A 15,021-nucleotide genomic window follows, 5' to 3' on the forward strand; every position below is an offset into this window, starting at 1 on the left:
TATATAGTTTTAAAATTATTTACATTATTTCATCTTGTTCTATTGGATTTCAGTTTCTTTTTCTTTAGATTGCTCAGAGTATAAAAATATAATTCCAGGGACCAGCGGGTGGTGGTGGTGGTTAAAAGGCACTGGATTCCCACATGGCCAACTGCTGTTTGAATCCCAGACGTGGCGGCTTACTTTCTCTTTTCCTTTCTCTCTCTGTCTCTGTCTCTCTCTGGTAAAATAAAATAATAATAGTAACAAATGGAATTAAATAAATAAATAATTCTTTAAATAAAATATTCCATAGAGACTAGCAGATGGCATAATGGTTATGTTGCTGGACTCCTATGTAGTCTACCTGAATTTGAGTCCTGGACCCAGCCACTTAAACTCATGCCATGTGTATGTTGTATGTGCCCAAGATTTCAAGAGGAGAGTGGAGAAGGGATTGCAGTGTGGCCATCTCCCTGGGGGGTGGTTTTTCACTTTCTGTCTCTGTCTCTCCAATGAGCATTTGTGCCTTTTAGCAAAGCTAGCTGTCCTCTATGGGGGATACTTTCTCACTTCTTCCTCTTTCTCTCTCTCTCTGGTGAGTACATGTACCCTCTGGCAAATTTTTTAAAAAGCCTTTACTGATAGAAAATAAGTTCCCAGCAGGGTCATTTATCGGGTCAGTAGGCTGGCATGTTTTTGTATTTGAATTTGCCAAATTGGCTATACAAAATAATGCTGACTCATTTATATTGCTATCAGCATGTATGAGGTGTCATTATATAAGTATCAATTTCACTCTATTCTTGACTGTATCAGGAATTACTTTAAAATTATTACTTAGTATTTGTTTGACTATCGGTGATGCTGACTGCTTTTTATACTAGTGAATTATTTCCGTTTTCTTTTTTACATGTATGATCATGTTTTTTGACCATTGATGAGTTGGGTTCTTGTTCTTTAGTTTTTCTTCCTTTTTCTCTTTGAGTTAGACCTTTAAAGAATAATTCTGTGTACTCTCAAGGATGTAGTTTTTTTTTTTTTTTTTTTTAGAGAGTTTTTTGCTGTAGGGAGCATGCGCTTACTGGAGAGAAAAAGAGAGGCAGAGAGACAGAAAGAGAGAAATTACCTCCTAGAGGTGATGGTCGTGTTGCAACCTCTTCTCCGTTTTCCTCTCGGGATTTTGGGCACACACACACACACACATGTGCCCTGTGTGAGTTTTAAGCCACCAGGTCCAGGACTTGAACTGCAATTGGCTGCATGGGAGTCTAGCGACATAACCATTGTGCCATCTGCTGGTTCCAGGGATGTAGTTTCTTATAGCTATCCTTTTTATATCTCTTAACATTCCTTCTAATTATGTGGTGTATTCTTTTTGACAGAAACAACCTTTTCAGGATCCATTTACCAACTTTATTCTCACCACATAGTCTCTCTTCTTTCTTGATTAGTAGCTGCCCACACAAGATTGGGATACAGTAATCAGCCTATTCCTTTCTTAGAAATGTGTCTACTTACCTAACCCTAAAAGAATATTTACATTTTTGAGACAAATTCACACTTTATGTACTTTTTAAAACTCTAAATCTTGGGACCAGCAGATGGCATAATGGTTATGTTGCTGGAGTCCCATGTAGTCAACTGTGGTTCGAGTCCCAGACCCAGTGGCTTAAAACTCATGCAGGGTGTGTGTGTATGTATGTGTGTGTGTGTGTCCAAGATCCTGAGAGGAAATTGGAGGAGAAGGGATTATGGCGTGGCTATAGCCCCGGGGATGATTTCTCGCTTTCTGTTTCTCTGCCTTTCTGGTGAATGCATGTGCCCTACAGTAAAAATCTTTCTTAAAACAAATAAACAAAAACTAGATCCATATCTTCCCTTCCCCATAGCCCTAACCAGTCTACCTACCTTCCCTTAGGATACTATATGTATCATTGAGTATTCTTCCAGCTGAGTAGTCTTTCTAGATTCGGAAACTTTCTTTTAAAAACTATTGTCCCTTGTATCTGAGCATCTCTGATACATCCAAATCTTTTTTTTTTTTTTAACCTATATACCCTTGTCATGACTTTTTACTAACACATAGTTCAATATTCTTCCTCAAGAAACACACACACACACACACACACACACACACACACAGAACATACCCTAGGTGGGACATTAGCATTTTCAGATATCTTGAATTCAAGATATGAAGTATCCTTTCTAGTTTCCTGAGACACATACTCCATTTATATTACTGCTAGATTCTCTTTTTAGTGTTTTCATGAGAAGTAAATTGTGCTCCTTTCTGGAAGAACTGAAATATGCATTGAATATGCAGGGGTAGAAAATACTTATTTTGAAAATTTGAACATATTTAGTATTAATAAAACTAACAGTAGATTTAATTTAATTTGTACAATAATAGGGTAATGTCTTACTTATTACCGTCTTTATTAAAGTAAATAAGGCAAAGTATAAGGGTAATATCTTTTACTTTATTTACTTTTATAAAAAAAATACATTGCTGCAGCTCCTGTAGTGAAAATGAAAACAATCAATCAGTTTCCAGGTTTAAATTTTAGGCCAGCTTTTGTCTGCTACTTACCTCTTCTGTCTTTTACAGGCTATGTTTGGAGACTTCAAAGTAATTTTATTTTAGGTAAAAACTTATTCAGAAAGGAAAATCTATTTCAAAAATCCAAATGTAAATTATTTTTGTGTGTTCTGTAGTTTTAGGTTAATCGTACCACAACCTTTTGAAGGAATAATAAAAAAATGACTTATTAATAAAGACAGGAGGGGAAAAAGTCATGCCATAATATATACATTGAGATGTTGATGTTCAGTTCGTCTATGTTTTGTTTAGATGTCCCTGGTAGATTTGGGAAAGAAGCTTTTAGAAGCGGCGCGAGCAGGTCAAGATGATGAAGTGCGTATTTTGATGGCAAATGGAGCTCCTTTTACTACCGACTGGGTAAAGAATGCTTTTAATGTTGTGGCTCTTTCTCCCCATCATTTTTTAGTTTTTCCAGATAAGAATTTAGTTAATATTGTGTTTATAAATTAACTTTTTTGCAAATGTAATTACAATTTTAGAATTCTGTCTTTTAAAACTTCCTTTTAAAAAGAATGGTTTGTATAATTTTAAAAAGTTTTTGGCATCAGGAACCTATCCAAATATTTTGTGCACATAATAGTTTTTTTTTTTTTGTAAATGCTGGAGTGCACTAATATGAGATGAGTATTTAATTGAAAGATCTTTTAAATAGGAAGATTTTGTAATGCAGAAAGTAATAGATCTTGGAGTTGGTATATTGACTGCTCCCAAAAAGAAAAACAAATTGTATTTCAGGTGGGGAAACAGTGGGGAAGGTAAAAAACATATCTTTAATTCCAGGGGTAAATCAGAAGCAAGATGGAGGGCTAGGAATCTGTATTAACACTTGTATTGGTAACAACTAAAAATTCCAGACTTTTAATTTTGTTGTTTTTGGATTTCTTGTCCCTTCTTCTTTTTTAATTTTTCTTGAAAATCAAAAGAAAAAAATTTGGGGGACCAGCAGTTAGCATAATGGCTGTGTCGCTGGACTCCCATGTAGTCGACCACGATTTGAGTCCTGGACCTCGTGGCTTAAACTCATGCCAGGCGCGTGTGCGTGCGTGCCCAAGATCCTGAGAGGAGAATGGAGGAGAAGGGATTGTGGCATGGCCATCCCCCCGGGGGTGATTTCTCACTTTCTGTCTCTCTCTGTCTTTCTGGCGAGTACATGTGCCCTATAGCAAAAACCTCTCCAAAAAAAAGAAAAAAGAAATTTAACAGAGAGAGAAAAAGAGGTAATTTTGATAGCATCTCACCATGTCACAATCCACTTGCCCCAGCCTCCTTGTTAGCTAAGCTAGGATTACATGGTACCTTACCTGCCCTGTTTTATTTATTTTTATTTTTTTTTAAGAGAGAGTTTTAGCTACAGGGCACGTGTGCTTGCCAGAGAGACAGAGAAAGACAGACATAAAGTGAGAAATCCCCCCTCAGGGAGGATATCCATGCTGCAGTCCCTTCTCTATTCTCCTGGCATATTGGTCACGTATGCACATGCGCCCGGTGAGAGTTTGAAACCTCTGGATTCGGGACTTGAAATGCAGTCAGCCATGTGGGAGTCCAATGACATAACTGCTACACCATCTGCTGGTCCCAACCAGCCCTGTTTAAGTTGGTCTTAGAAATGAACCCAGGCCCCCATGTGACTTCAGCCTCATGTAGCAGCAGCCATCCTGTTTGTGCCACCATGGCTGAGCGCACACACACACACACACACACACACACACAAATGTAAGTTTATGAGTTTGTTCTGAGAGAGAGAGAGAGACAGGCAGGCAGACAGACAGACACAGCCACCTTCAATAAGATTGTTATGCTGTAACACATTCTGTCAGCCAGCCAGGATCACTGGCACACCTAACCTGTGTAGGGAGACGTTGGGATGTGAACTCAGGCTGCTCCCATGTGGCCTCAGCATTACAGAGCATTGCATTACACTGTGCCTCTGTTGTCTAGTTCCCATTTTTTTTAAATTATGGAGATTTCAAACATATATCAAGCTCCGTATATCCTTTATCCAACTTGAGAAATCATCAAATCATGGTGATAAATCTTGTTTACTCTTTCACTCTGTCCAACTTCTTTTTTCTGTATTATTTTAAGGCACATTTAAGGAAACTTACTGTTCCATCTATAAATATTTCAGAACTATCTTTAAAAAACAAAACCTTTTCATTAGATTTTTTTTTTTTCGGGTTTGTTTTGTTTTTCCTTTTAGATTTTTTACCATAAAGTGCTTGCCAGGGAGAGAGAAAAAGAACCTCTGGAGGGGATGGCCACAATGCAATCCCTTCTCCTTTTTCCTCCTGGGATTTTGGGCACACATGCACATGTGCCTAGCCTGATTTTCAAGCTGCCAGAATCAGGACTTGAACCATGGAGTCGGCCATGTGGGATCCAGTGCCTTAGCTACCATGCCACCTGCTTGTCCTGATTAGATATTTTTAAGAAAATCTTAAGTGCACTGCTGAGTTAGAAAGAAAGAGATTATCATCCAGAAAAAACAAGTAATAGCTAAAACCCAGAGAAATTTTATGCTAAGACCATCTGCTGACCTCAGCCTTATCTGTTGGTTTTCCCACTCACTGGCATGGGGTACTAAAGGCAAAGACCTGGGAGTGTGCATGGAGACAAGTTTGACAGGAGAGTCTTTCTCCATAACCCTGGAATCCCAGAGAGCTTCACCTTCAGTGTAAGAGTAAATCAGAAATATCCCTTTCCTCCGCCCACTTGCTCCTACCCCCGGCCCAGTTGTAAGGTGTTGCAAAGAGAATGATCCAACTTGAACCAGAGCACTGAATGGAGAGAGGAAGAACTTTGTTGTTGAGAATTTGAAACTACAAGCTATCTCTTGTACACGTTTGCTGCTTCAATCATAAATACCTGTATATGCTGAAAAACTTAACAAAAATTCACATATTCTCTAGAAGCATCTGTCTCCATTTCAGACTTCATATTCACAAATGAACTAAAAGAAAAGCAGTCAGAAATAATGAAACACGCAAGCACAAGGTGCCTTTAACAATAACCCACTGAAACAACTGACAGTGGAAGCATAGCTGTAAGATATTGGTAACGTTTTAGAAGCAACCGAAGAAACAAATCAATAAACTGAAAGATAAGAAAAAATGACCCAGAATTCAACACAGACAAAAATGTGAGGTGAAAAAGTCTAACATAAATCTAATCATGTATCCACAGGGAGACTAAGAATAGGATGAAATAATTTGCAGAAGTAATTGCTAAGAATTTTCCAGAATTGATGAAAGATGGCATCCTACAGATTCAAGCAGCCCAACACATCTCCAGTAGGATCAGTTTAAAAAAAAATCCATATATAGGTTCAAAAATAGTGATACTATAGTATATTAAGACAAAATGATCTTAAAAGTTAATACCCATAACACATAAAGAATTCTGTGGATCAGTACTAAAAAGACAGATAAAATAATAAAAACCTGAGCAAATTACTTGATGTGATACCTTACCAAGTCTGAATGACCAGTAAACATGATATGATACTTTAGAAAGTTTGAATGATCAATAAGCAAGAAAATGTGCTCAACTTGGGCAAATGCCAAGTGAAGTCATGAAATATTGCTAGAAAGGGTCTATCTACCAGGCTAGTCAAAAAAGACTAATGGTACCAAACCTTGCTAAGGAGATGGCGAAGAGGGAACCCTCAAATACTTTCGATGGAAGTCCACATTGGTCTAATAACTGTGGAGAACAGTTGGGCAGTGTCTAATTAGTTAATCTGAACACAGGCAAGCGCTATGATATAGCATTGCACTTCTAACAATATTCACAAAAGAATCTCTTGTTCATGTGCTGGAAACACATACAAGATTGCATTTAGCAGTAACATTATTCATAATTACAAACAACTGGGAACAACCCAAATTTAACCAGTAAACTGATTAAATTAATTGTGGTTTATTCATACAATGGAATATTGTAGTGCAGAGGAAATTAGTTGACTACACTGATGTTCATTAACATGGGTAAATCACATGAACATAATATTAAGCAAAAAAAGGCAAATCAGAGAAACATAGGGAGTATGATTCAATTTATTTAATGTTCACGACATGAAATCAAAGTATTTAGGAGTGCATAAGTGATACAAAGAAAAGCAAAGGGATGTTTGTCACCAAATGTGAGATATTTCTGGGGCTGAAGGAAAGGTTTGTGATTAGGGAGTAGCATATAGGAATATGTATTTAAAAAATACATTTTTTTTTTTGAGAGGTTTTTGCTATAGGGTGCGTGCACTTGCCAGAAAGACAGAGAGAGACAGAGAGACAGAAAGCGAGAAATCACCCCTCAGGAGGGTTGACCACGCTGCAATCTCTTCTCCATTCTCCTCTCGGTATCTTGGACACGCACACATGCATGCCGGCATGAGTTTAAGCCACTGGGTCTGGGACTTGAACCACGGCCAACTACATGGGAATCCAGTGACATAGCCATTACACAAACTACTGGTTCTTATTTTTAAAAATTTAAAAGAAATGAATTATTTAATTTCTTCTTCAGTTTGACCAGGGACACACACATACACACACACGTGCACACAAACACAGAGCGCCAGCCTCCAAGTCTGGGACTCGAACTGTTGTTAGCCATGTGGGAGTCCAGTGCCTTAATCACCATGCCACCTGCCGGCCCATGTAGGAAGATTTTAAATTACTGACTTATTTTTAGAACCAACTCCTGTGGTGTTGATTTCCTGGATGTTTGCCTCGATATTTTTCTGTAAGTGACACATATGTATGTTATGTATTTTTCATCAACAACCAAAAAGGGAATGTCCCAAGGAGAAAAAAATATATATACAGAAGAAAAAGATCCTAATATCACACTGAACAAAACTCATGGTTGCTAAATGTGCTCTTGAGATACTTTCATTAAATATTAGGATTTAAGAGTGTAGAAAGGTCCAGTTGTAGAAAAATACGACGAAGCCCAGAGAAAGAAGGGAGGATTGTTTAACAAGCTTCTCCTGGCCTACTGGTTAAGGAAGCTGGATCTCACATGGCCAACTGAAGTTTGAATCCTGGCCCTTGCAGCTTGTAAAACATGGTGTGTGTGTGTGTGTATGTGTGTATCTGTCTGTCTGTCACAAGGTTTTCTACTTCTCCCTCTCTCTGTCTCTGATAAGCACATGCAGCCTCTGGCAATTAAAAACAAACACATGAGAAAAACCTTTGTCCATCTATTAGAATGACCTTCCCTTAAAAATATCAGATTTTGGGCTGACTCTGTGACCTGGTCATTAAGGCAGCTGGGATCCCACATGGCTGATCATACTGTTCCAGTCCTAGAATTGGTGGCTTGAGAAACACGCCAGGCACATGTGCATGCATGTCCAAAATCCCAAAGGGAGGGAGAGATTGAGGGGAAGGGATTGCAGCTTGGCCATTCTTTATAAAGGATACTCTCTTCTCGGCCTTTTCTGTCTCTTTGGCAAGTGCATGTGCCATCTCTTTAAAAAAAAAAAAAAATGTGCATGTGCCATCTATTTAAAAAAAAAAAAAAAAGATTTTTTTTTTTAAAGTGATAAAATATTTCAAAGGTAAATGAATTCATCTTTGCCCTGTAGTAAGAGCACATGTTAGGGCCAGTGAATGGTGTGGTGGTTATGTCTTTGGACTCTCACATGGTTGACTGCAGTCCAAGTCCCAGATCTGGTGGCTTGAAAAATCATGCTGGGTGTGTGTGTGTGCATGCCCAAGATCTTGGTAGGAGAATGGAGGAGAAGGGATGGTGGTGTGGCCATTCTCTCTGGGAGGGTGATTTCTCACTTTCCGTCTCACTGTCTCTGTTTCTCTCTGGCAAGTGCACATGCCTAAGGCAAAACCTCTTAAAGAAAAACAAAACAAAACAGCTGTTTAGCTTTGTGTTCTCTTTCTTCTGTGACTTCAGGCAAATTAATAACTTTTCATGTCTTGGTTTGTTTGCTTATAAATGTGGATAATAATAGTACCTGTGTTATGATGAGATTACATGAAATGATATGTGTGAAAAAAAGAAAGTTTGAATTAAAGAATACGTTGACTTTTCTTTCACATTGAAGAGTGTATGGGATTTGAAGACCTCTGAGATGAGGATATAAGAAGCATAAATCAAATAATTTCTTTTGAATTACTATGTAAACAGGTAATATATAATAATACATAGTAGTAGAAGAAGGGTATTAAAAATAGCAATAAATGTGGATTTTCTTTTTCTTGTCATACAGCTGGGAACTTCTCCACTTCACCTGGCCGCACAGTACGGGCATTATTCCACCACAGAGGTACTACTCCGAGCTGGTGTGAGTAGGGATGCCAGAACCAAAGTGGACCGAACCCCATTACATATGGCAGCTTCTGAGGGCCATGCCAGCATAGTTGAGGTTTTGCTTAAGGTATGTGTTCTTTTTTTGAACTTTGCTTTTGAAAGTAAGTCTCCAAAGACTATGGTTCTGTAGGAAAGAGAAAAGAGCTAGTTTTATTGAATGGCTACTTCGTGTTTTATCTATAGCATCTAATTCTTTTGTGTGTATCAACCTATCAAATGAAAGATACCTTAAATTTTCCTTTGTGAGGGGGAGAAAAGATATATTCTTAGGTAAGTCAAACAATTGATTTCTTACACCTTGGTCTACCTTTTGATAAAGAATTACAGCCTTGCCTTAATATAGTTAAAGTGTTCATGAAAGGGAACGTTAGGCTTGGGATAATTAACAAAAGTAACGAAAAATATAAATGAAAATTTTTCTTTACTTATCTAAATGCCAAGGAGTAATGTAGAAAATTCTGAAAGAGAGTGATGTTATCTTTATCTTTATTTTTTGCTAGAGAGTATGTGTGCTCACCAGAGAGAGGAAAGATAAAGCAAGATAGTCATTATCCTTTTTAAAAAAAAAAAAAATTCATTCAATTTTATTTATCAATATTATTATTATTTTAAAAATTTGACCAGAGAGAGAAAGAGAAAGAGAGAAAATGAGAAAGCAAGTGCCAGGTCTAGGACTCAAACCACGGTTGACTATGTGGAAGTCCAGTGCCTTAACCACCACACCACTTGCTTGCCCTGACATTCTTCTTTTTTTTTTTTTTTTGGGTTTCACCCAGAGAGAGTGAGGGAAAGGAGAGAGTGCCCCTATGAGGAATGGTCACATTCCAATCCCTTCTTCTCCATATTCCTCTTCCTTTGGGATTTTGGGCACACATGCGCTTGTACCCATCATGTAGGATCCAGCAGCCTTAACCACCAGCCCTTGGAGCCAGCTCAGTGATAGACATTATTCTTGATCCTTTTTATCCCGTTCTCCATAATAGCCTATTCAAAAGAAATACAATGGAAACCACAGATGCAAATCGCATAAAATTCTAGATAGTCTTTCTGCTTGCTACAATTGAAAAAGCAAAAGAGTAATTTTATTATGTTTTATTCAACACTGTATATATAAAATAATCACTTAAACATGAAAGCAGTCTAAAAATTATTGAGATATTTTATATTCTTTTGGTATTAATCATTGAATTCCAGTGTGTGTTTATATATATCACATTTAATCTGACTAGTCACGTTTAGGTGCTTAATAGCCACTTATGTCTAGGGACTATCCTATTGGACATTGTACTTCTAGCTTTAATTCCTTATATTATACTGATTTTGAAAGCAAAGGATATTTTAATGTAAATGAGGAATAAGTAGTCCAGCTCCCATACAACACTAAGAAGGGTTTTGGAGGGATCTTATTCATAGTTTTCTTTCACTTTTTATGCCTTCCTAACCCTTTGTGCCCTAACTGAGTGACTAAAAAAAGAATTCCTAAGAAATTTAAAGGAAAAAAAGTGGTTAAGAAAGTGACCATGGTAGGAAAATGATTAAATGACAGAAGAGTTATGATTGGTGGAACATGTATTTAACACACACACAATTGAGCATGTTGTTTTTACTTTACAGCATAGTGACTGGTATTTTTACATCAGGAATACTTCATATTTAGTAATCTTTTTATCTTGAAACACTTTTGTAGCATGGTGCTGACGTCAATGCAAAGGACATGTTAAAGATGACAGCTCTACATTGGGCCACGGAACACAACCATCAGGAAGTGGTGGAACTTTTAATCAAATACGGTGCTGATGTACACACGCAAAGTAAATTTTGTAAAACTGCATTTGATATTTCGATAGACAATGGGAATGAAGATTTAGCAGAGATATTACAGGTAACTTTCGACTTAAAAATTTCTTTTTTTTGAAGAGGTTTTTTGCTATAGGGCACGTGTGCTCACCAGACAGACAGAGACAGAGAGACAGAGAGACAGAAAGCGAGAAATCACCCTCCAGGGGGGATGGTCACGCCGCAATCCCTTCTCCTTCATTTTCCTCTCAGGATCTTGGGCACGCACGCGCATGCACCCAGCGTGAGTCCGGGACCCAAACCGCGGTTGACTACATGGGGGTCCAGTGACATAGCCATTACGCTAACTGCTGGTCCCCCGTCTTTAAATTTTTTAAGGCACTTGTGCTCACTGGAGAGAGACAGAGAAAGAGAAAGTGAGAAATCACCCACCAGGGGCAAATGGCCATACCACCATCCTTTTTCCATTTTCTTCCTGGGACTTTGGGTATGTACTCACACATGCCCAGAGTGCTTTTCAAGCCACTGGGTCTGGGGCTTGAATAGCAGCTGACCATGTGGAAGCCCAGTGCCTTAGTGGTAGCCCAGCTCCTTAACCTCCATGCTACCTGCTGACCCCAGGCTTTAAAATTTAAAAAAAAAAAATTGCCTCTGGGTGTGTGTGTTTGCCAGAGAAAGAGAGAGAAACAGACAGATTGAGAGAAAACACCCTCCGAAGGGGCTCAGTCATGCTGCAGTCCTTTATCCTCCCATTTCTCTATCACGTCAGGGTTTTGGACATACAAACACACGTTCCCAGCATATTTTTGATGCTGCTGGAGCCGGGATTTCAAGTTGAGCATGTGGGCTCCAGCTTTCTGTGCATAGACTTAACTGCTGTGCCATTAGGCTGGCCTATGGCGTTTAAAAGAAAAGAAACTAAAGGAAGCTTTATAGGTAGATGGTTTTGTGTCTTGTGGATGATTTAACAATTAAGATTATAGCTCTTCATTCTGCTCTTAGTTATTTCAGGCAGGTTTTTTGATCTTTATTCCCTTTTTGTTTGTTACTATTTATTTTCTTGATTAAGACCACAGTCTTTTCATGTAACATAATTACATAAGGTGGTTACTTTCCATATTTTACATTCCTGAATTTTCCTAGACATTTTATCCTATGAAATGATTTTTGTTGCCATATATATTCAAGTTATATTTGAATACTATATGGTTTGTCAAAGTCTACTTTAAATTACTTTATAAATATTAAAAATTTAAAAAATATTTAACAACCATAATAATATCACTCAAATGAGTAATGTAGTTATCATTCTAATGTTTCTTTTATTTTTTACCATCTTGAAAAAAATCTGTGGACATAGTTATTTCTGGCTTTTGGGCAGGTTTTTTTAGTTAACCAACATTACTTCTCTTTTCTTCAGCTGAACGATACTGATATAAATGATCTTTTTTTACTTACTACCTCTTTTTTCTATCTTCTTGTTTCCTTTCCCAGTAAAACTCTTCTTTTCTAAAACCATTTGACTCCAATAAACTTCCTAGTTACTTAAGACATGTTTTATGTTCAGGCAAGTGAGTTTTACCATGCTTCTTCCCATTCTTTTACTCCTTAGAGTTCCGTTTGAAAGTTGGGGTTGAAAGTAGGGAACAATTGGGACCAGCAGATGGCGTAATGGTTATGTCACTGAACATGGCCAGCTGTGGTTCAAGTTCCAGACCCGGAGGCTTGAAACTCTCACTGGGCATGTATGCATGTGTACCCAAAATCCCAAGAGGAGAGTGGAAGAGAAGGGAGTGCAGCATGGCCATCCCTCTTAGGGGGTGATTACTCACTAGAAATCTGTTTCTCTGGTGAGCACACGTGCCCTATAGCAAAAATCTCTCTTAAAAAACTAATAGGATTCCCAAATTAATTGGGAATGTCATGCTTTACTTATGTAAGTGTTATATATTGCTGAATGTAGTAGAGAAAATAATTTAAATAATTTAATTTTTATGGCTACAGGGCAGTAGAATATCTTTGAACTCTAGTTTTTCTGTATTCTATACCAGCTTTTCAAATATCCATTTCTCCTTTCACAGGATTTTGTTGCTTTACCTAATAAGACCTTAGAGTATAAATTCATACCTGTGGTTTACTACGACATGCTTAATAAACCATAAACAAATACTTCCATTTGTATGATACGGTTCTTAGAGAGTGCTCCTTTTCATGTGTGTTTACATTACGTAGAGAATCTATACCACGTGTCCTGGTTGTAATTCTGAACATGCTGTGGTCATTTGTCCCCTAGATTGCTATGCAGAACCAAATCAACACAAACCCCGAGAGCCCCGACACTGTGACGATACATGCCGCCACTCCGCAGTTTATCATCGGACCTGGAGGGGTGGTGAACCTAACAGGTCTGGTATCTTCAGAAAATTCATCCAAGGCCACAGGTATTGAGATGCACATAGGATAGCGGTTGGGATTTTATGCTTTAGTAGGTATTCATCCTTTTAAGAAAGGACTGTTGGAGAATGAGGGTAAGATTATATCAGCCACCTTGGTTTTCTTTGGTGTAATTGGCAAAAAAGCAAATTTTTTATGAGACAAAACACTCTAAAGGAAGGTGATATAGCAGACTGTTTCCATATTATCCCTTTCAGAAACTAATGCTATCCAAGCTTCATTTAAGAGCTGCATAAAATAAAAGAGAGTATCAGAAACATGTATTGGATTAATTTCCTTAAAAATTCTAATTTATTTTCTCTTTTCTCGTAGATGAAACAGGTGTGTCTGCGGTTCAGTTTGGAAACTCCTCTACATCAGTATTAGCTACATTAGCTGCCTTAGCCGAAGCATCTGCTCCATTGTCCAATTCTTCAGAAACTCCAGGTTAGAAAAACAAGTCAAATGTGTATGTTAAAAGCTGTACATTAAGACGATATGAAGAAAGAAAGAAACAAATAAAAACAAGGAAAAAACTGTGGTGTATTAGGGCCAGCTGGTGGGTGTGGTGGTTAAATGGCTTGATCCCACATGGCTGACTGCACAGTTTGAATCCCAGACCCAGTGACCTGAGAAACATGCCAGGTGCGTGTGTGTGCCCGCATGCCCAAGATCCCAAAGGGAAAGTGGAGGAGTAATAATTGCAGGTGCTTTCTCATTTTCCCTCTCTTTTTCTCTTTCTGTCACTCTTCTGCGAGCATATGCACCCTCTAGCAAATCTGAAAAAATAAATAACTTGTACATTTAAGCACTTACAAAGGCCAGAAAGATGATGTATGAAATTTGGGTAAAATGGACAGAGTTGTTAAATGCAGCTAAAGAATGTGGGAGAGGGAGGGTGGGGAGTGTCTACTCTCAACTCTTGCTGATGATAATCATGCATCCAGTACTACCACATTCTGCTTTTCCATGGTAAGCTGGAAATACAGATTTTAAAAGAATATTAAATTTTGGCAACTATCTAAAACTAAAAATAAACATGTGTGGTTCACAGAAAACTTGCCCATGTACCCAGTGTATCATGTACCAATTTGTAAGTTTCTGTTTAAATAAAATAAGTGAATATATTTGAATTTGCTTTTTCATAAATTTTAATTTTTTGCAGTTCTGTAGAACAATATAAAACCTTAATGATGATGAGACCTAGAAAATAATACTGGGTTGTCAGAAAAGTCCTGACGCATTTTGCATAGAAATATAAGTCATGATTTTTCTGACAACCCTATGCATAAAAAGGGTTACCTGTTACTAAATGATGACATGCAGTGTTAATGAATAGCTGGTTTAAACAAGGTTTATCTTTAAACTTAACTAAAATACTTTTTGCTGTAATTATTTTGTAAGTAAATATTTTTTTATTAGAAAATTTTAAAAGCTCCAAGAAAATATCCTCGTTGTAGTGTAAGCCATTATATTTAAATCAATGCTTACAAAAGTAAAGAATAATTTATCTGTTTTTTAAATTAGTGTTTTCTCTGGGATCAGCAGTTGGTGTAATGGCTATGTTGCCGTACTCATGTAGTCGACTGTGGTTCCAGTCCAGGACCCGGTGGCTTAAACTCATGCCGGGCATGTGTGTGTGCATGCCCAAGATCCCAAGAGGAAAATGGAGGAGAAGGGATTGTGGTGTGGCCATCTGCCCTGGGGGGTGACTTCTCACTTTCTCTTTCTCTGTCTCTTTTTCCCTTTTTCTTTTTTTAACTAACTGGCATTTAGCCAACTTCTTTAGCATCATAATCAAAGTTTGAATCTAAATATACTTGGGAGCCCTGAGATTTTTCTGAGTTGCTGTTGGCCATTAGCCATTATATGGATTA

General features: G+C 37.7%; 1 protein-coding gene across 13 annotated transcripts in view; it reads left to right on the plus strand.

Moving 5' to 3' along the window:
* The window catches only part of GABPB1 (GA binding protein transcription factor subunit beta 1), a 72,972-nt gene that overhangs the window by 40,542 nt on the left and 17,409 nt on the right, over nucleotides 1-15,021 (plus strand). For 10 of the 13 annotated variants that reach the window (XM_006168766.3, XM_006168764.3, XM_006168763.3 and 7 more), the window contains exons 2-6: nucleotides 2,837-2,944; nucleotides 8,814-8,981; nucleotides 10,602-10,796; nucleotides 13,005-13,152; nucleotides 13,478-13,591. In XM_006168766.3, the coding sequence (XP_006168828.2) occupies nucleotides 2,837-2,944; nucleotides 8,814-8,981; nucleotides 10,602-10,796; nucleotides 13,005-13,152; nucleotides 13,478-13,591 (733 nt within the window). Of the gene's footprint in view, nucleotides 1-2,606; nucleotides 2,630-2,836; nucleotides 2,945-8,813; nucleotides 8,982-10,601; nucleotides 10,797-13,004; nucleotides 13,153-13,477; nucleotides 13,592-15,021 lie in introns of those variants that run through there. The other 3 variants (XM_006168769.3, XM_027768411.1, XM_014584258.2) reach the window with 2 other exon arrangements.

The sequence above is a fragment of the Tupaia chinensis genome, unplaced genomic scaffold (assembly GCF_000334495.1).
Source record: "Tupaia chinensis unplaced genomic scaffold, TupChi_1.0 Scaffold146140_1, whole genome shotgun sequence".
Lineage (NCBI taxonomy): Eukaryota > Metazoa > Chordata > Mammalia > Scandentia > Tupaiidae > Tupaia > Tupaia belangeri.